This window comes from Bos grunniens, chromosome 21, assembly GCF_055505025.1.
Source record: "Bos grunniens cultivar Pamir isolate PY7600 chromosome 21, Bosgru_T2T1.0, whole genome shotgun sequence".
NCBI lineage: Eukaryota > Metazoa > Chordata > Mammalia > Artiodactyla > Bovidae > Bos > Bos grunniens.
In genome coordinates this window covers 25,206,698-25,226,549 of record NC_141185.1, presented here as the reverse complement: position 1 = coordinate 25,226,549, position 19,852 = coordinate 25,206,698, and the positions used below count along the sequence as shown (strand labels likewise).

At 39.7% G+C, this 19,852-nt stretch overlaps 1 protein-coding gene and 1 pseudogene across 7 annotated transcripts; one reads left to right on the top strand and one right to left on the bottom strand.

Moving 5' to 3' along the window:
* The first annotated feature begins 1,734 nt into the window (after positions 1-1,734).
* FAM177A1 (family with sequence similarity 177 member A1) lies at positions 1,735-19,443 on the top strand. 6 transcript variants are annotated; one of them, XM_086363595.1, is made up of 6 exons: positions 1,735-1,775; positions 1,873-1,993; positions 7,972-8,145; positions 16,405-16,471; positions 17,056-17,153; positions 17,453-19,443. In XM_086363595.1, exons 2-6 carry the CDS (start codon positions 1,901-1,903, stop codon positions 17,657-17,659), a joined length of 639 nt encoding a protein of 212 aa, XP_086219721.1. In that variant the 5' UTR covers positions 1,735-1,775; positions 1,873-1,900; the 3' UTR covers positions 17,660-19,443. The 6 variants fall into 6 exon arrangements, with proteins under 6 accessions (XP_086219721.1, XP_086219720.1, XP_086219722.1 ...); XM_086363594.1 differs by having other exon boundaries at positions 1,735-1,993; XM_086363596.1 differs by lacking the exon at positions 1,735-1,775 and having other exon boundaries at positions 1,984-2,274.
* Positions 13,188-14,754, bottom strand: LOC147349261 (heterogeneous nuclear ribonucleoprotein A1 pseudogene; annotated as a pseudogene). The gene has a single exon (XR_015149744.1). The product of XR_015149744.1 is annotated as a heterogeneous nuclear ribonucleoprotein A1 pseudogene (transcript).
* Positions 19,444-19,852: the final 409 nt, after the last annotated feature.

The following is a 19,852-nucleotide window of genomic DNA, read 5'->3' as shown; positions in this document are numbered from 1 at the left end:
AATACCCAAATTTATCTTTTTGTCACAGGTATACAATACAACTTATATTACAAAGTGAAAGAAAGATTTGGCATGTTGTTTTGTTGTCTACTTTTAGTTGACCTGTGACAGTCTGGAGATAAGGACAAAAATGTCAATGCCCCAAATAAAACCATTAGAATCGCTGTGCTTTTCTCTTGCTATAAGTTGTTCTTTTGCAAAAGACTGCTCTTCAATTGCATATTTGTGTTAAAAAGTAACTATTCTAGTTCTTCTTGGAATGTGACTTGCATTTTGAATTTTCAGTAAACTAAGAAATGTACTTGTAAACCATGAAAATAAGTTTTGTGGCAGTGAAAATTATGATTTGATGTTTAATTGCCAATTTGCAAAATAAAATCATGCAATTAAAAACATTCCGCTAATTTTTTTTAACGATATAAGCTGTTGATTACCCTTCTTGCCAGTTAACAGGAAAGGGATTTTTGAATACATGTAACGTAGAACAACTGGCTTGTTTTTGACAGCCAATCCATGGAGCCTTTAACAATTGGTTCTTTATTTTTCTTTTCAACTTATTGCAGTTTGTTTTTGCTGTTTTGGATTGTCTCAACTCCTTCCTATTGCCATTAGACAGCACTTGTGTACCTTAGCAACAATAGACGAATTTCCATCTAATTTAAAAAATATAGATGGTTGTCAAATAATCAACTTCTGTTTTTAAGGTTTTCAATTTGGTTTTTAGGTCATCATAGTTATATTCAGGATAGAAAGTATACAAGAATATTAAGCAGAAAAAGAATTTTGCATAGGAGAGAAAGGAATAACTAAGATTGTAGCCGTGTTGAGCCTGCAGACACAGAAGATATTGTAGGCCATAACTTTGGGGAGTATTTATGAAATTTGACTGGCTTGAAAATCAAGTTCAAAGTATCAAATGAAACTCCTCTTCATGACCAAAATAGTGTATTTTATTTTTGACCTCTACAACTGGTAAAAATTGCATGAAAATTCTCATACTAAAAAACTACAATAAAAGACCACTTACCTGGAAATGCTCCAACTACAGTAATGCAATAATGATTGCAATCATAACTTTTTAATTTGGTTGAACACTGGGAAAAACTGTAAAAGTCTGAAATGTTCCCTCTTACACACACACATACACACCTAAACAGACAATAAATTATTCCTCACATTTGTTATTGTAAAATAGAAGCTTGTTACTGCCCTTTGCTCTTCTTCAGGTCTCACTTTTTTAGTTACATATAAAGTATTTCATATAGGTGGAAACAAAATTCGCCTTCGAGGCTCTTATTTCAAGGTATCTTGGCTAGATCGCCATCCATAAAAGAAATGGAATACGTAGCATGAACCTTTCATTAAAAAAATATATTTTCAGCAGTCACATCTCATCACAAGTCTTTGAAGCACACTACGAAGCTGCTCATATTTCAGAAGTACTGAAACCAAGGTCTGGGAATGACTGCCCGGGATGCAGTTGGTGAGCGGCTGCGTGAAGATCCCGAAGTCAGGTTCCCGGTACAGGTACGAGACATGACGTCACTGGTGGTGCCAGGCGGCGAGCTCCGGACCTGGGCCGGGCCGGAAACGCTGCAGCATAACGCCCCGCCCTGCAGTTGTGCAGTCTAGGCCGTTTCTGGCAAAGCCCCGGGTGCCGAGCTGGATGGGCGGGGCGCCAGTAGCCCCGCCCCACACAAGCCCCACCCAAGGCCTCCCTGCCCCGCCCCTCCCGCCGAGGCGTGGTGGGGCGCGGCGCTAGGCGGGCCCTGCCGGTGAGTCCCACTTCCTGACCTCTGGCTCGGTCCGCAGCTGGGCGGGGAGGCGGAGGATGGAATTGGGCTTATCGGCCATAACCTTGTATCTCGCCAGCGCCAGCAGTCCTGTGGCGGCGACAACGATGGAGGGGGAGCCAGCGAGCCGTGAGGAGGGAGAAGCCGTGAATGCCTCCGGAGCTGCGGCCGCCTCGGCGTTCAGGGAATCGGCACAGCAGGTAGGTGGGGCCGCAGACGATTGCGACAGCCCCGAGGCTGAGTGAGGCCAGAAAGCCCCGCCTCCTGTCTGCCTAGTCCGCCGCCTGCCCTTTTGGCCTGTCCGGCCTTCCTTCGAGCAGGCCGTCCGCTGGAGGTTCCGTATGGAGCTCTTCTTCACGGTGGCCCTGCCTCTCAGCGTCGGCTGGAGGGAAGGGGCGAACGCCCCTTTAGTCGCGGCGCAGCTGGGCAACGCCTCCGCTGACAGCGCCGCAGACTCCAGGGAGGCCTCGAGTGTCGCGGGGTGAGGTTGCGGCTTCGGGTCTGCGATAGCCAGAAGGAAGGCGTGTACCCGAGAGGCTGTCCTTGGAGTAGCAGGAAGCCAGGTGGCGATGGCTACAGTCACTTCTCAGTCTCTCCTTTTGGGAGCGCCTTACTTGGCATCTGCCCTTTAGTTAGCAGATAGCAACTAGGTAATACGCGTTTACAGGCTTTTCCCCGGCATTTAATCCTTATTACTTGTGCACAAGGTGTACGTTTATCCGCATTTCTCCAACGAGATAACTAAGGCCCAGAGCTGCGCTGTCCAATAGACATAATGCTATCTGCATTGTAAGTTGTATTTTCATTTAAAAACTAAAAAGAAACCAGTGAAATTAATTTTGATATTCTATTTAGCCTAGTTTGTTAAAAAAAAAAAAAACAACTTGCAATTTAGATGACAGTTACCGCTGAGATATTTCATTGTCTCTGTGCTAGTCTGAAATCCTTTGTGTATTTCAACACATCTCCTCTTGAACTAGCCACATTTCAAGTGAGTCTTAGCCACACGTGGTTAACTTATGTATTGAATAGCATAAGTTTAGAGCATTAGGTAAGGTTTGGAGGTTTGTTTGTTTTGGATTTCGTGTCTAAAATAGTAGTAGTAGGATCTTTGGCTAATGAAGGAATGGCTTTACCTGAAACCAGCTCGTGTGCTCAATCGTGTGCGGAGTCGTGCTTAGCTCTTTGGGACCCCATGGACTCTAGCCCGGCAGGCTCCTCTCTCCATGGAATTTTCCAGGCAAGAATACTGGGGCGGGTTGCCATTTCCCACTCCAGGGGAGAAACCAGCCCAGGAGTATGCAGTTTTGATGTTAAAAACCCTAGTTGCTTCTGTGTAAAATCTTCCCGTCCTCAGTGAGAGGAGAGCTTTTGAGTGGCTTCATTTTTAAGAATAACTACTTGAATGTAAGACATTTCCCCCAAACTCCAGATTCCTGGAGAATGGTGCCCAAATGTTTGTTCTAATATTATAAGTAGTTTGCATTAAAAAAAAAAAGTTGTCCAGAGGCTAGACTATATATGGAGTTGTTTTTTCTCCTGCTTAGGAAGGAGGAAGGTAACCTGCAAGAAGGAATTCAAGGGTAACGCTAAATGGTTACAAAGCCACTTGCCATGTGCAGTTGAGTCGAGACCTCTTGTTGACAGGAGGTATACTTGAGCTGACCCTTTTAGTCCACAGTGTTTGATGTGTTTTCCATTTGATTCTTCCTTCTGTTACTGGAATTGTTTCGGTCACGATTTCAGCTTTGAATCTCTCTAGTAGCAAAGTATACATACCTGTACTGATTTACCAGATGAATGTTGGAAGAGAGGCTCTTTGTTGCAACTTAGTACTGTTATGTTATTTTTGCAGTCTTGGTTAAAAAATAATAAAATAAATATTCAAACGTAGAGAAGTCCCATAGAGCAAAGAGGAAAAAATCATAGGGATCCCCCCATCACCCGTTTCTCACATTCACTTTCCCCAAAAGTAACTGTTAGGTTTCTGGTGTATTCTTTCTGGGATTGCCTGTGCATATATAATCCTGTTATACACAAGTGGGTTCATATATACACACAGTTTTCTAACTTTCCCTTTGTGCTTTCTCATGCACATTCCTGTAGCAGAGATGTTTCCGGGAATCCCAGATCTATGCCCAGTTGACCACAGTAAGAGGGGAGAGGCCACTGAGGTGGAGACTTGGGTGGAAGGAGAGCCTGCCATCCTCTGTTTATCAGAACTGAGAAATCCCAAGGGTCATGTCGGGAAGGAAGTAAGAGACAGGAACCTGGGTGTGTGTTTAGAATTAGGCTTCAAACCAGGCGGTTCAGCATCTGCTCCAACTAGACTTTTAAGCAGAATCTCAGCTTCAGTATTATTAAAGGAGTTAAAATTTCAGTACTGCTTGTTCATTTGTTTTATTAGCACGCCTGCACCAAGCACGATGTGCCAGGAGCTGTAGGCTAAAGGATACAGCAGTGAGGGATACACACTGTGCCTGCTTCCATGTTGCTGATCACCTCTCTAGCGAAGATGATGCAGAATAAATTCCAAGCGTAATACATGTTTTTAAGAAGTTCTGGGCACTATGGGAGTATATAAAAAGACAATTGCCGTTGAAAACAGGCCAAAGAAATAAGATAAGCAGATTTAAACAGTACAGTTAACCATGAAAGATAATAAAATGTTAATTGACATTGCAGTTCATAATTTCCTGGTGTTAGAAAATTGTTTTGTCAGATCATTGGCATTTGTTGAAATGGAGTTTCTGTAGTTGGCAGTGACAGTTTTCTTACCAGCAGGTTTATTGTTTATCTGTAAAAATGAAACCTTTGCAAATTCAGAGAATAGCTTTCGTAATTGTTGGAAATTTTGAATCGAATTATTTTCTGGTTGGTTTTACCTATCAGTATCTTCCTTAACTAACTGCCCCCCTACTTCTTGCCAAGCAGAGGCTGGAATCACATGGCATAGGTTCTTTCACAGATTTTTTTTTTCTACTTGATAATCTGGTTCCTTAAGATGAGGAACTTAAGGAGCTATTGACTCCTTAAGAGAGATGAGGAGCTATTGACAAACTATAGCCTGTGGGCCAGATCCCACCAGCCACTAACTTGTATAAAGTTTTATTGGAACATAGCCTATTCATTATGTATTGTCCATGGCTGCTTTTGCAGAGTTCAGTAATTGTCACGGAGATTACATGGCCCTCAGAGCCTAAAATAGTTACTCTCTCTCCTTTGTGGGAAAAGTTTACTCATTCCTGTTTAAGCTGCTATACCTAAAGCTTGGGTTTTACTGTATCAAAAATGAATATTAAAAATTTCAAAGAAAACTTAAATGAAAATCTCTTTAATAAAGATCTTTATATGGAATGTGATGATTAGAATAAATAAAATGCCTTTTGAAATTGCATATCATGTATAGAGTATTACTCAAAGTTCTGTTTGTACTTAACTAACTTTGGCATTAGAATGAAAAAATGTGAATCATGTTTCAGCCTTCCTCTTTGTAGTTTTTTTTTTTTATCTTCTTGAAAAAAATATAGCCAAGAGTCAGTTAATGGAGTTAGTGGATAAGTTTATACCAGTTGTTATGACCCAGCCAGAATGTTTTTATTCATTAAAGCTGTCTAAAGAAGACAAAATAGTTAAACCAGTGAGAAACACCCTTTCTCCTTTGCCTGTGTCTTAGAAAAGAAAACTTAAACCAATGAGAGATTGCTAGAGGGAGAATGAAAATCTTCTTCAGCTCTGATGGGGGTGGGGTGGGGGTGGAATAAGGCATCATGATGGACTACAGAAGGTCTCAACTCTGTTCATTGATTGGGATTGGTGCTTTAGCATCAGATCCACCCAGTTCATATGATGACTGGAGATCTAACCCAGCTCCTCTGACTTTTCCTTGCCTATAAAGTCTTGGTCCAAAAGGAGACATTGGTGTCAGGACAAGCATAAACCAAATTTGATGTGAAGGGGGAAAAATGAGATTGGGTAGGAACGGCTCACCATGCTTAGGGATTGGTGACAGAAGAATGATGGTGTGGGTGGGCTGTTTGTTGTCCATCCTATTTATGGACACTATAAAGGGGTGGTTTTCCTTTATTAAGGACTAGGATATATTTGAAACCTCAGGACAGCTAGGGAGAATTGTGGTTTTGTTTTTTCAGGTTATTTTATAGATAGGCCATGTTGTCAAGATTTTTATCTCAGTTTGCTCTACATCAGCTATAGTTGCTGTCAGTGATGTTCACGTGTGTCATGGAACAATGCATGGGTTCTTTGGGTTGGATATACCTGGATTCAAATCCTAGCCTATGACTAAACTTACCTTTGGAAAGTGAAGGAAAGAGAAGAACCATATCTGTTTTCTAAGAAGGACTTTAGAGGGTTAACAGGAAATAATTCATAAGAATAAAGTTACTTATACTTGCATAACTGGGCAATTCTGGGCAAGTCCATTATTTTATCAGTGCAACTCCATATCTTTGCAGGTGCAATTCAAAAAACTTTTCTAGGTTTGAACAACAATCATGGGTTTAAATTATGTGTTGGCATATCTCCAACCGTATCATCGTGCTCAGTCTCATATGACTCTTTGCAACCCCGTGGACTGTGACCTGTCCTGAAGTGGGTTGCCATTTCCTCCTCCAGGGAATCTTCTCGATCCAGGGATCAAACTTGTGTCTCCTACATCTCTTGCATTAGCAAATGGAATCCACCTGCCAATGCAGGAAATGTGAGTTTGATCCCTGGGTCGGGAAGCTCCCTTGGAGAAGGAAATGGCAACCCACTCTAGTATTCTTGCCTGGGAAATCCCATGGACAGAAAAGCCTGGCAAGCTGCAGTCCCTGGGGTCACAGAGAATCCTTATAGAGGATGAAATTTTTGAACTCTGGACTCAGTCCTGGACAGTCCCACCAACATGAAGTCTAAGCATGCTAGTCATTTTAGGTTTAGGTTTAAATTTGAACCAGTAATACAGGAACATTCTCATCATGAAAATAAAACAACAACAAAATACACAAAGCATAAAAAGCCCACTTGACCTCTCCTTTACCTGTACCTCCTTCCCCATCTTTGTACCTAACCCTAGGGGTAACCAGTGTTGTCAGATTTTTTTTTTCACAATTACTTGTGCTGTGCTTTTTTGAAATCTTCTTATTAAGAAGATACAAGAGAGGCTTTCTTAGGAATTTAAACTTGCGACAAGATGACAAGGAAAAGCTCTTCATCCTCTCCCACAAAATGCATTTGCTCTAAGTTTTGGAACATTGGCTGTATGTATGCGGTAAAATTAGTGTTTCTTTAGGAATGAAGTTTGGATATAATTAGAATTCCTTAGACTATTATAGTTTTAAAATTTGTAAAAATATTTTTACTATCAGGAAAACTGTTGCCCTGTATGTATTAGTGCCTGAGAAGTCTGGAAGTTCTCATATAGAACACTGATGGCCTGCTTTCCAGATTTGGTTTACAAATGAGTTTTATTTGACCTGCATGGTGCTTTAAAGTTTTTCAATTTTAATGTCTTTAGTTGGGGCATGCTTTTGTTTAAAACTCTACTCTTCATCGATAGCAGTATTTACTCATTTGTGGTACCTGCTTGGACCTAAAAGGCATTTGCATTTGGGACTTCTGTTTTGAGAAAAGGAGAGGTTCAGAATTAAGCTGAACTGGTTTTGGTTTGCTCACACATAGCTTAACTCAAATCTAAAGACTTACCGTGGCTACCTAATACAAATTGTTTTTTTATACTACATATCTAACATGTATATGTATCTGTATGATTTTCCTTTGATATTACACATTAATTCCTTCATAATTCTTTAAAATTATTGATGTCCAGCATATCTTCACATATTATACAGCATTGGAATGCTGTGACCTAAAGTGTGCTGCTTGATTTCTAAGCTTTTGACTTAAAAAGTTTAATTGGTTAAGTTTTATTTTTTAACCTTGGTGGTGAGTGTGCAGAGGTTTGCTTTGTTATTCAGTTCGTTAAACCCTTCATTTTGCTGTCGATATTCTTTTGTGTGTGTGACCTGTCTTATTTTTTAAAAAAACGGTTTATAGACTGGCTTGTATTTCTTTATTCCCTAAATAAAGCAAGCCCAAATAGTTTTTCTTTTGGTTATATGGAAGAAAATTAATCTCACTTGAAACTCTCCTTTTCCTGATTTATTATTGACATTAGATGAGTAATGAAAGAGGCTTTGAAAATGTAGAACTGGGAGTCATAGGAAAAAAGAAGAAAGTCCCAAGGAGAGTCATCCACTTTGTTAGCGGTGAAACAATGGAGGAGTACAGCACGGACGAAGATGAAGTGGACAGCCTGGAGAAGAGAGACGCTCTGCCTCCTGTTGACCCGGTAGGTGTGAGGCTGATGAGCCTCTTGTCAGTGGGTTTTGTTCTAGCTGATTTGCTTCCCTTAATCACTGAATGGAAGGAACCATTTGCTGCTGCTGCTGCTGCTAAGTCGCTTCAGTCGGGTCCGACTCGGTGCGACCCCATAGACGGCAGCCCACCAGGCTCCCCCGTCCTTGGGATTCTCCAGGCAAGAGCACTGGAGTGGGTTGCCATTTCCTTCTCCAGTGCATGAAAGGGAAAAGTTGTGTCCGACTCTTCGAGACCCCATGGACTGCAGCCTAGCAGGCTCCTCTGTCCATGGGATAGGTTTAAATAAACTATATTCTGGTTATAACATTGTGTTTTGATTTTGATAGAAAGCAGTATTTTTACACAGTATGGATGGACCTCTTCCCTGTCCTGAGTAGCGTGAATGGTTTATTTTTGAGAGTCAGAAGTTTTTTGTCAGCATGGATAGGTTTCTTTCAGATTTACTTCACTAAGCAGAGTGCTTGAATTCCTGTCCCTTTGTATTAAATGTTATATGCCGCTGATGGTTGTCACTTCTTTTTTATATCGCCTCGTTTTGATTAGGAGTGTATAGTTCTTAACTCTGTGTTCCTCACCAGCTGAACTTAAGAACTTCTAAACTATTAAAGATGTGACTATAAAATTACGATTAGTTGTACATTTTTAAAAAGGGAATGTTGCCCTTCTAAGTAGTCATTCTGAGAGTTCAGTTGCTGAAATATTTACTGACTTTGTAAAAGGTACTGTTTTAGGTGCTGGTGATATAGCAATGGACAGTGTAAATTTATGCTCTTACACCGTAGACAGAAGGGTAATAAACAATATAATTATCAGACTATGGATAGTTCTATGAAGAAAATAAAGCAGAGTAGCAGAATAGAGAATTATTCATTTAGATTTGGTTTAAAAAGTGTTATTACTAGTTTTTCTTCAGATTTGGTTCTAATAAATTTTAGTTATTAAAAAAATCAGATGCACATTCTCTATTGTAGCAAACATTCAAAGGACTGTAAAACTGTACATTGAGGGCAATTCCAAATGCTTGCAGAATACTGTAGAAGTGTCTCCTGCAGTGGTAGAGCTGTTAGGTGGAGTGTTCTACAGGTGTCCGTCAGGTCTGGTTGCTTTATAGTGTTCTTTGTTTTCCGTTGCCTTGTTGATCTGCTGCCTAGTTGCCCTATTCATTATTGAAAATGGAGTGTTGGAGTCTCCAACTGTGATTGTTGAATTGTCTATTTCTCCCCTCATTTCTGTCAGTTTCTTTTTCCGTCTATTAAAATTTTCATTTCAGTTATTGTACTTTTTCAACACCAGAATTTTCATCTGGTTCTATTATATAATTTCTCTTCATTTGATGTGACATTGCTATCATACCTTCCTTTATTTCTTTACACGTGTGTGTGTGTGTGTTTGTGTGTGTGTGAGTCGCTCACTCGTATCTGACTCTTTGTGACCCCATGGACTATATTTCACCAGGCTCCTCTGTCCATGGAATTGTCCAGGCAAGAATACTGGAGCGGGTTGCAATTCCTTTCTCCAGGGGATCTTCCTGACCCAGGAACCTGCGTCTCCCTCACTGCAGGCAGATTCTTTACCATCTCAGCCACTAGGGAAGCCCTATGGTTTCCTTAATTCTTTGAACATACTTATAAAGGCTACTTTGAGTTTTTCCTGTTAAATCCAACATCTGGTCACTCTCACAAGTAGTTTTGTTGTCTGCTTTTTTAATTTTCTTCCCAGTGTATGGGTCATGCTTTCCTGTCTCTTTGCATGTCTCATACTTTTTTTTTGAAACTAGACATTTTAGATAATATATTGTAACAACTCTGGGTGGGCCCCTCTCGGTCTTCCCAAATCTCCACTACCCAGGATCTTGATTTTATTGTAATATTTGCTTGTTTATTTGTCTAGTCAGTTGATGGGTTCTTTTAACAAATTCTGTTTCCTCCTCACTTGCTGTTCTCTGCTTCAAACTAGCTGATCAACTACAGTTGATCCTGTATCTTGATAGAATCGAAGAATTTCTTCCCAAGTACCTTTTACCAAAATCTTCACTGATTTTGAGAGTACCCTTAAGCTTGGACTTTTCCACTTCTGTTGCAGATGAAGTCAGTTCACACGGCAGAAATTAGGAGCAATCTGTCTGATGGCCTGCTTTTCCTCCTGGGCAAAATCTCTTAGGTAGAGAGCTCCAGAGTGGGGGTTAGGGATAGTAGTGCATTTCTTCGTGACCCCCCCTACTTTAGGAGCTGAATGCTCAGTTGAGGTTGGGAGCAGAAGGAAGCCTTAGGTCATGGCTCATCTCTTCTGGCATGGAACCACTGGCTAATGAACTGGGGTCAGTGTCGCCGTATTCTCACTTGCACCATGCTCAAGGTAGAGCCTCCATTATGTTAGTGGAAGCTGATGGAAGAAGGGAGCCCTCCCCTGTCAACTGCACTCACCTGGGAGTTAGTCTCAGGAATAGATGGCTTCTGGGCAGGTTGAGAAATGCTGATTAATGTCCCATTCTTTCTGGAAAGAAACGCCTCTAGTTGGAAGCTGGGGGTGGAAGGAGCCCTGTGCTCTTAGTTGCACCAGTCTGCAGTGGACTTTCCATTTCACTTTGCTGGGAAGGCCTATGATCTTGGTTCACGTACTGCATACTCATTTTCTTATCACATTTTCCTTTATTTTCTTGATTAGTTATTTACTCATTTGTCATATACCCTTAGGACCATTTCCAGAGGCTTTAAATGTTCATTTAAAATAATTTTCACCAGTTTCACTGGGTTGTGGGTTCTCAGGGTTCCTCCCACTCTTTTGCTGGAAGTCCCTATCCATTCTTAAAATTGTAAGTTACCCTCTATGTAGCATGTTGTCGTTGGAATTTATTTGAATTCTTAAGCCTAAACTAAGACAAGAAACCTGGGTGATAAGAAACCTGTCTGTATTTCCTTCACCGGAAGGCAGCATGCTTAGTCCGAGCTGATTTTCAGGTCTGGCCAGTCGTGGAGTAGTCACCTTGCTGTGGCCAAGACTGGACTCCCACTGCGCTTCCTGTTGTTCCCATACCTTGACTACTGTAAACAATGCTGCAGTGAACATGAGAGTGGAAATACCTCTTTGAGATTCTAATTTCAGTTCTTTTGGGTACTACCCAGAAGTGGGATTGCTAGATCATATGGTATTTCTGTTTTTAATTTTCTGAGCAACCCTCCATACTGTTTTCCATAATGGCTACACCATTTTGCATTCGCACCGACAGCAACTAAGGGTTCCAGTTTCTCTGCATTCCTCACCAACATTTGTTACCTTTTTTAGCAAAGTACCAATTATCCTCTCAGGTGTTAATCACTGAAGACAGATCTAGCTTCACTTAATGTGAAGAGCAGACTGTCCATTTTCTGTTTGTTTCTGCTGCTGCTAAGTCGCTTCAGTCGTGTCCGACTCTGTGCGACCCCGTAGACGGCAGCCCAACAGGTTCCCCCGTCCCTCAGATTCTCCAGGCAAGAACACTGGAGTGGGTTGCCATTTCCTTCTCCATCTGTTTGTTTCTATTGCATCATAAATCTGAGAACAAAGAAATTTGGGAAAGGTATTGGCATTGGTATTGGTATGTTTATATAGAAGATTTGTAGAACTGACCCAGTTAAAGATAAGCCCAGATATTTTAAATAAAGATTTAAGAATAATACTCCTGGCATATGGTACCTGATAGAAAGTAAGAAATGGAGACCTAGGTCTTTTTACAGTTTTCCTTAGATTTTTTACCTTAGATGTGTCTTAAGAATAGACATATTTCCAGTAATTCCTTTAACCTGTGGTAGTTTTGTTTAGGGTTCCTCAAATATGCATATATATGTGTATTTAACTATACACATTAAAGACTTTGATTATGCACATAATTGCTACCTATATAAATGGACTGATGCCTTTCATAATATAGTCAGAACTAAAAATGATCTGGGCTCAGTTTTGCCGATCAGATTTTAGGAAAGGAAAAGGATGTGGGACTTCCCTGGTGGTCCAGTGGTTAGGACTCCACCCTTCCACTACAAGGGGTATGGGTTCAATCCCTGGTTGGGGAACTAAGATCCTGCATGATGCAAGGCATGGCCAAAATAATAAAAATAAATAAAAAGGAAAAGGACAGTATACTGTAATGAGGGCACAAGGGAATGGACAGTCTCATATATTACTGGTGAATATTTATTGGTAAGTTTTCTGTTGTGAAGTTTTACATTGTGAAGGGCGAGCTTTCCAAATGATTATATTTTGGGCCTAGTTTTTCTGCCTGTAGAAATAGAAGTGTTTAAGAAATATGCTTAATATTTTCAATATAGTAAATGGGAAAACCAGCAGGATAGAAAAAGTGTAATAATGTTGTAAAACACATGTATGCTTAGGTTTAAAATTTTTTTTTAATTTTAATTAATTTTTGACTGTGCTGAGTCTTTGTTGCTGCATGTGGGCTGTCTCTAGTTGCTAAGAGCGGGGTCTACTTTCTCACTGCAGCGCTCAGGCTTCTCATTGCGCAGAGCACAGGCTCTAGGCACGCAGGCTTCAGAAGTTGAGACACACAGGCTTAGTTGCTCTGCGGCATGTGGGATCTTCCTGGTCCAGGGATTGAACCTGCCGTGTCCCTGCATGAGCAGGCAGATTCTTAACCACTGGATCACCAGGAAAGTCCCAAAATAGCAAGGCTTAATAGTTTGTTATTAAGGAAGCGAATAATTATTCAGGAAGAAATAGATACTTAAATTTTTGAAGAAATGAATGAACCTACTAGAGTTTGCACCCATAACCTGGAAGTCTTGAAGACTCTAGATCTTTCAGTTCTCCTGTTAACTGGGACAGTGGGGGCAGTAGTGATGCCGGTAGTGGTGTCAGGGTTCCAGACTCTAGGTTAGCGTCTGAACAAAACACCCCATTCATTCATTCTGTATAATTTTGTGTGATAATGATAGATGGGTTTCAGGAATCCTTATCCAGTGTCTTAGCTCTGGAACAGGTTTGACCCATTGGTAGTTACAGTCTGGACATTAGCAATTATTTTCTTTTTTTTTTTTAAAAAAAAAAAAAGACATTTATTCAGCGTCATGATCAGACTATTACATTTAGCAATCAACAGCATGGGTGCAAAAAAAAAATCTACATTAAAACCCTTTGTTGGAATGCTTTACACTTTCCACAGAACAGAAACTAAAATAACCTGTTATACAATTAGTCACAAGTACAGTCCTCGAGTTTTTTGCCCATACACATGAGTATTGTCTAAAACATGTCTTCTTTGTAGCAGCTAGGCCCTGCCACCACTGTGCTTGGCTGAGTTCACAAATCTGTTGTAACCTGTAGCTTCCCTGTCACTTCTCTGGCTCTCCTCTCCTGCTAAGCTTTGTTTCCTGGCAGTAATTAAAACCTTCTGCCACTGCCATAGCTACTGCTGCTGCTGGAGCCACCATAGCCACCTTGGTTTCGTGGTTTGGCAAAGTATTGGCCTCCACCACCATAGGGGCCAGAACTTCTGCCTCCAAAGTTTCCTCCTTTCATGGGTCCAAAATTTGAAGATTGATTGTTGTAATTGCCAAAATCATTGTAGCTTCCGCCACCTCCAAAATTGCTTCCACTACCACCGCCAAAGCCGCCTCCGCCTCCACCGTTGTTATAGCTGTCATAGCTGCCACTCCCGCCATAGCCACTGCCCTGGTTTCCATAACCCTGTCCACCACTTCCATAGCCTCTGCTTCCTCCAGAGTAACCAGGGCCGCCTCCTCCATAACCACCGTCATTACCAAATCCATTATATCCATCCCCACTGCCACCATATCCGCCACCACCACGGCTGCCACCAAAGCCACCTCGACCACTGAAGTTTCCTCCACGACCAAAGTTGTCATTCCCACCAAAACCACCTCCACGACCGCCACCAAAGTTTCCAGAACCACTTCGACCTCTCTGGCTGGATGAAGCACTAGCCATCTCTTGCTTAGACAGGGCTTTTCTCACTTCACAGTTGTGGCCATTCACAGTGTGGTATTTCTGAATGACAGTCTTGTCTACGGAGTCATGGTCATCAAAGGTTACAAAAGCAAAGCCTCTCTTTTTGCCACTGCCTCGGTCAGTCATGATTTCAATTACTTCAATTTTCCCGTACTGTTCAAAATAATCTCTCAGGTGATGTTCTTCAGTGTCTTCTTTAATGCCACCAACAAAAATCTTTTTCACAGTTAAGTGGGCACCAGGTCTTTGAGAATCTTCTCTTGAGACGGCCCTCTTTGGTTCCACAACTCTTCCGTCCACCTTGTGTGGCCTTGCATTCATGGCCGCATCCACCTCCTCCACCGTGGCATACGTGACAAACCCGAAGCCTCTGGAGCGCTTGGTGTTTGGATCCCTCATTACCACACAGTCTGTGAGCGTTCCCCATTGCTCAAAATGGCTCCTCAGACTCTCATCGGTTGTTTCAAAGCTCAATCCTCCGATGAAGAGCTTCCGCAGCTGTTCGGGCTCTTTGGGAGACTCTGATTTAGACATGATGGCAGTGGAGGCGGGGAAGACTTCAACGATGCTTTCTCGGCGGCGTCCACGGGCAGAAAGGAGTAACCTCACGAATGTATCTAGCAATTATTTTCTGTAGAAACAACCTCAAGAGAATTGGTCCAGTGGGAGATATGTACTTTCCTTCAAAATCTTGCTGAATCTTTTTCTAAGTAATTTCTTGGCCCTATCACTTACTATGTGTTATAGAAATTGGTTCCATTCCCTTTATTTCTGCACTGTCCCACTTGCTGTAAGACATATGTAAACGCTAGTGTTAGAGCATATTAAACAGAGCCCCTGAACTAACCCTTATCCCACATGAGAAATGCCTTCTGCTCTGAATACAGAAGATATAGCAGATTTGATCAGGGAGCCAGAAATATACAGTACTTTCTTGAATGTATTTGTTTGCTTCGACATCCATTCTCGTGTGAAGAGAGACAAAGGAGGTACCTTTCTTGTGTGTCCTTTCAAAAATAGTGTCACCTACTTTTCATTTTGTTTCCTCCTCTGCTTTAGCCTGTCTGCCCAGTCTTAGATATATCCTTTTAAAATAATATTTGAAATATATGATGCTATTTTTTAAAGTAATTTGCATGAGAACTTGATTAGACACATAGTGTCCACTCAAAATGACTTGAAAGCCCTCAGGTGAAAATTTTTCCTTAACCAGGAAGAAAGAAAATAACACTGAAATTGGCAACCTTGTCAGCTTCGGATATCAGGAAAGGACCATACTTCCATTTCACCAACAGAAAAGAAGCAGTTTCTAGTGTCTGTGGTTTTCAGTCTTGCAGATATTCTTGTATTTGGTTTTTTAATGCTCTTGTAATCATCAGCATATCTTATCTAAGAAGATTATGGATTAAGGCTTATCTTTTTCTTCTCTCTGAGAAACCAATATGGAAACAATTACTAATGTATTTGATAGAGCCTATGCTCTATAACTGTGTTTTCTTTTCATAAACAAAAATATTGGTATATTGAAGCATGCTCCTATGACCAGTTTCCTCCATAGAGGCAAACTGTCATCCATGTGTCAGGCTTTATAGAAGTCTTCTATGGAATTACAGCACCAAGGTTAACTATGAGGTGTGTAGTGTGGATGGCAGTCTGCCAGTGTTTCTAGCCTGCCAGTTATATGTTAAACTTTTCTTGGGTTGCATGGTCTAGTCCCTTTTTAATCCTTAAATTAACAAAAAAACTCATCTTGCTACTTACTGGTTACTTATTTTCTTACCATTGAAAGTTCATTTGATATGCCCTCACTTATCCTTCATTTCTCTGAACCTCAGTTCACCACTAAACCAGAAGTGTGTTGTATGTATGATTCCTTACAAATCTTTCAATTGACTGTATACACACTGTGATGTGTTTCTGAACAATGAAGACAGAAAAAAAAAGCAGCAAGACAGGAGAAAGGAAGGCTCTGGATTATCAGTTCGTAAATAATCAAGGTTGTGACTTAACAACTCCATTTCAGTGACTGCCACTTTTTTGGGTTATTCCATGGACTTAAGGTGATGGTAGTTGTATGGGTGAATGTTAAATGTCTTTGTGACATTCTGCCTACAAAGCTTTTAATTTTTTTTTATTGGATTGTAGCCTATTTGTTATACTATCTATAGAATATTCTGTGTACCCACCAAGTATTTGACTGCTTCATCCTGGCCTAAATATATGGAATAAATTTAAGTATGAAGGTTGCTAACCTAACCTCTTGTTGCAGACAAAACTTACCTGGGGCCCCTACTTATGGTTTCACATGCTTCGTGCTGCCACATCCACCCTCTCAGGTATTGCTTTTTTGTTTGAATGTTGTATAACCAGTATCATATATTCCCAGAAAAGGAACTTGGCCAAGTAGGGTGTTTCAGAAGTGAGGGAGAAACAATGGGGAGTTTAGTCACACCCTTCTCAGCAGCTAGCTAGCTACCACTGGAGATACTAATCTAACCTATACTTCACCTTAACACATTCTTTAGCTTCTGGATGTGCTTTGAAGAAAAAATGACTGAAAAACAGCTATACTCATTTAGATACAGTTTTCATGTTTGTGAACATGAACAGAAAAGGTCTGTTAGCAGTTATTTTTCTGTTTTGCCATTTCATTCCCTGACATTGTTCTCATTCTATTTGACTGCTTATTTATTCCCAGCAGTGTTATTGGGAGCCCAGAAGGAGCCACTAGTGTTTCTTGGGGAAATCAAGGAAGATACACAGATAAGATGTACCGAATGTTGATAATCTCTCCGAGGGCAGGGACTGTAAATTTTGTATTCCTACAGTGCTTTGCACATAGAAAGGGCTCAAGAAATGTACATGGAATTATGTAAACCATTTGACTTTTGTATTTTTTTTATAACTTTTATATTTTTAGTGTGTGACTTTCTTGGAGAGAAGATTGCATCTGTTTTGGGCATCAGCACCCCAAAATACCAGTATGCAATTGATGAGTATTACCGGATGAAGAAGGAGGTGTGTCTCCTTTTTACATTTTCTTGATTCAGTTTCATTTGTTGTGGACTGAATGGGTTGCATAATGAAGACGTGTATCCTCTAGCTCTCCCAGAGATAGCCTCCTAACACTAGGCGCTTCATTCTAGTCATTCTTTATCAGATTAGCATGCATTTTAGAATTTTGTAATACTTAGATTTTCCTAGGATTGATGTGCACAATTAAGCTAGATTTCATTGTGCTGGGTGCTGAAAGTGGGAGAAAAATACTGTTCCATTTGGACATTTATGTTTCAACTATTGTTGTTACTTCTTTTTAGGAAGAAGAAGAAGAAGAAGAAAATAGGATGTCAGAAGAAGCAGAAAGACAATACCAACAAAATAAGCTGCAGGCTGATTCCGTTGTTCAGTCTGATCAACCAGAAACGCTGGCATCCAGTTCATTTGTGAATCTCAATTTTGAAATGGAGGGAGATTGTGAAGTAATTACAGAAAGCAAACAAAATCCAGTCTCTGTCCCTCTGTAGAATGAAATGACTATCAGACTTCTAAGGTAGTTTTTATACCAGAAACTTTCACATTCTCTATTCAATGGGTCTTGGGACTTAATACAATTATTTATATTTTAAATTATTATCAAGAAAGGGAAGAATGTTTCTTTATTCTTAAACTCTATCTAGCAAAAGCCAGATTTGAAATTTGGATCTTTGTATTATGCTTTTACTGTGTCAAATTAGTGCTTTGGTTTTAAAATGATCTTTAAAAAAGGTAAGGACATTCTAGAGCCTTAACCACCAACTAGGAAGAGTTAAATTATCAAGCTTGTCTTTGTGTAAGAAAAAAAATGGGTAAGTTTTTGATGAAGACTAACTGGAGCTGATATTTGTGGTCTTGGATTAAAATGAGGATTTTTGCCCTCGATTTTCTCATGTTATGTCTTATATTTATATATCTAACCATTCATTTCATACTAAGGATGGTTTACTGAGTGTAATAAAAGGAACACGATAAAAGCATTTTGGATTTTCTTTCCTTGAGAATTAACTTTATTTCATGGGAAGGTGATTGAGTTTATAACACCAAATATTAAGATGGGTTTCCATTTTTAATGAAGGTTATTTAATCTTGCTTTCTCTTTCAGTAGTTATTCAGATTTAAATAGCTAAGTTTGAACACTAGTTATGGGATAAATTTATTACTGTATTTGTATTCAAATAGTAATACCTAGTGATTATCCACATAGCATTCTGGTTATGTCAGTCATTCAATCCTGAATGCCTCCTCTGGGTCATGTAGTTGCAGGGTGATATTGGGGGACAAATGAAGACTTAACCGTCCAGGGGTTCACTGTTAAATATTGTACAAGGTGCAGTGGTGGCATAATGAAATGAACAGTCACTAACCACTTGGAAGTAGCAACAGTGGAGGGTTTGCTTGACCTGGTTGGCCATCCCTGTACCCACTGTGCCATTAGCAGACCTCACAAAAGTATAATATGAAACTAATTTTGAAAATATTCCTGTATGTGTTCAGAATCTTAAGAGGTATCTGTATGACTTTGATTTATAACTTAATGTAAGGAGAAATGTATATTTTAGATATGGGGCTGCTACAAACCTATTCACAAACTTAAAGAGCCTTTAGAGATTAATCCTTGTTAATAGTCTTCTAAATAGCGTTAAGTTCAGTCTTAAATATATCTGCCTAAAGTATAGCTTCAGACAAACAACATAGGTGCATTGGGCTTATTATGGAAGTCTGTTAGCAGTGAGCATCTGGCCACTAAGCTCTTCAATTGAAATTTGAAGGATTTAGGAAGATAATTCTTTTTTGGAATCCTATTACATGGATTCATAGTATGGTGGTTCATGGCATGTGATGGTAATCTTTTTAGTCATGGATATAAATTATATAATTTAGTGCTTAAAGAGTTAATCTTCAGATTATGTAATGTCATCATAAACTATAGTTTACCAGTAAAGAATGATAATCTGATGTGTTCCCCTTGTTTTTATCTTCATTCGAGAAGATATGCAAACTCATATTTATTTGGGTATCCTGTAAAGGCAAGCATATCTAAAGGTGACCTGAATCTTCTCTCTCTAGAGGTACCAGATGTAAAAGAGTTGACTCAGAAAGTTTTCTGATTGTAGTAGAAGGAAGATAATGATTTATGAAGGTGTTACATTTCTTGAATTTTATTTTTACTTGTCCAACAATGGCCAGTTTGTAATGTTTATATAGATATTCACTGTGCCTTAAACTTTTATACTTCTTATTTATGCAGAGTATAAAATTTCCCATAAATGCATTAAATGGTTTTGTCTTATTTTTAAGCCTCTTTCACTTTTTCTTCCTTTCCAACCCTTTGAATAATTACTGTTCCTTCTGAATCATAGTTCATGCTATTCTACCTTCTTCTATTCTTTCATCTCTTAAAAACTAAACAGTATAATTGAGAATCTTTACACTTAATTAACAAATTCTCTAACAAAAATTCTTAACAAAATGGAGTTAAATTTTGTGAAATGTAACCCTGGTGCTGGTTAATCAAGCTAGACAGATTTTTTTTATACCAATGATTTTAATTAAAGTAAAATACTAGAATACTTTTTATTGAAATACTCTATTAAAATAAACATGTCCAAATACTTCCCAGAAATGAAATGACCCTTCTCTGATGAATAAGGAATTCTGTAATCTTTGATATACATAATACT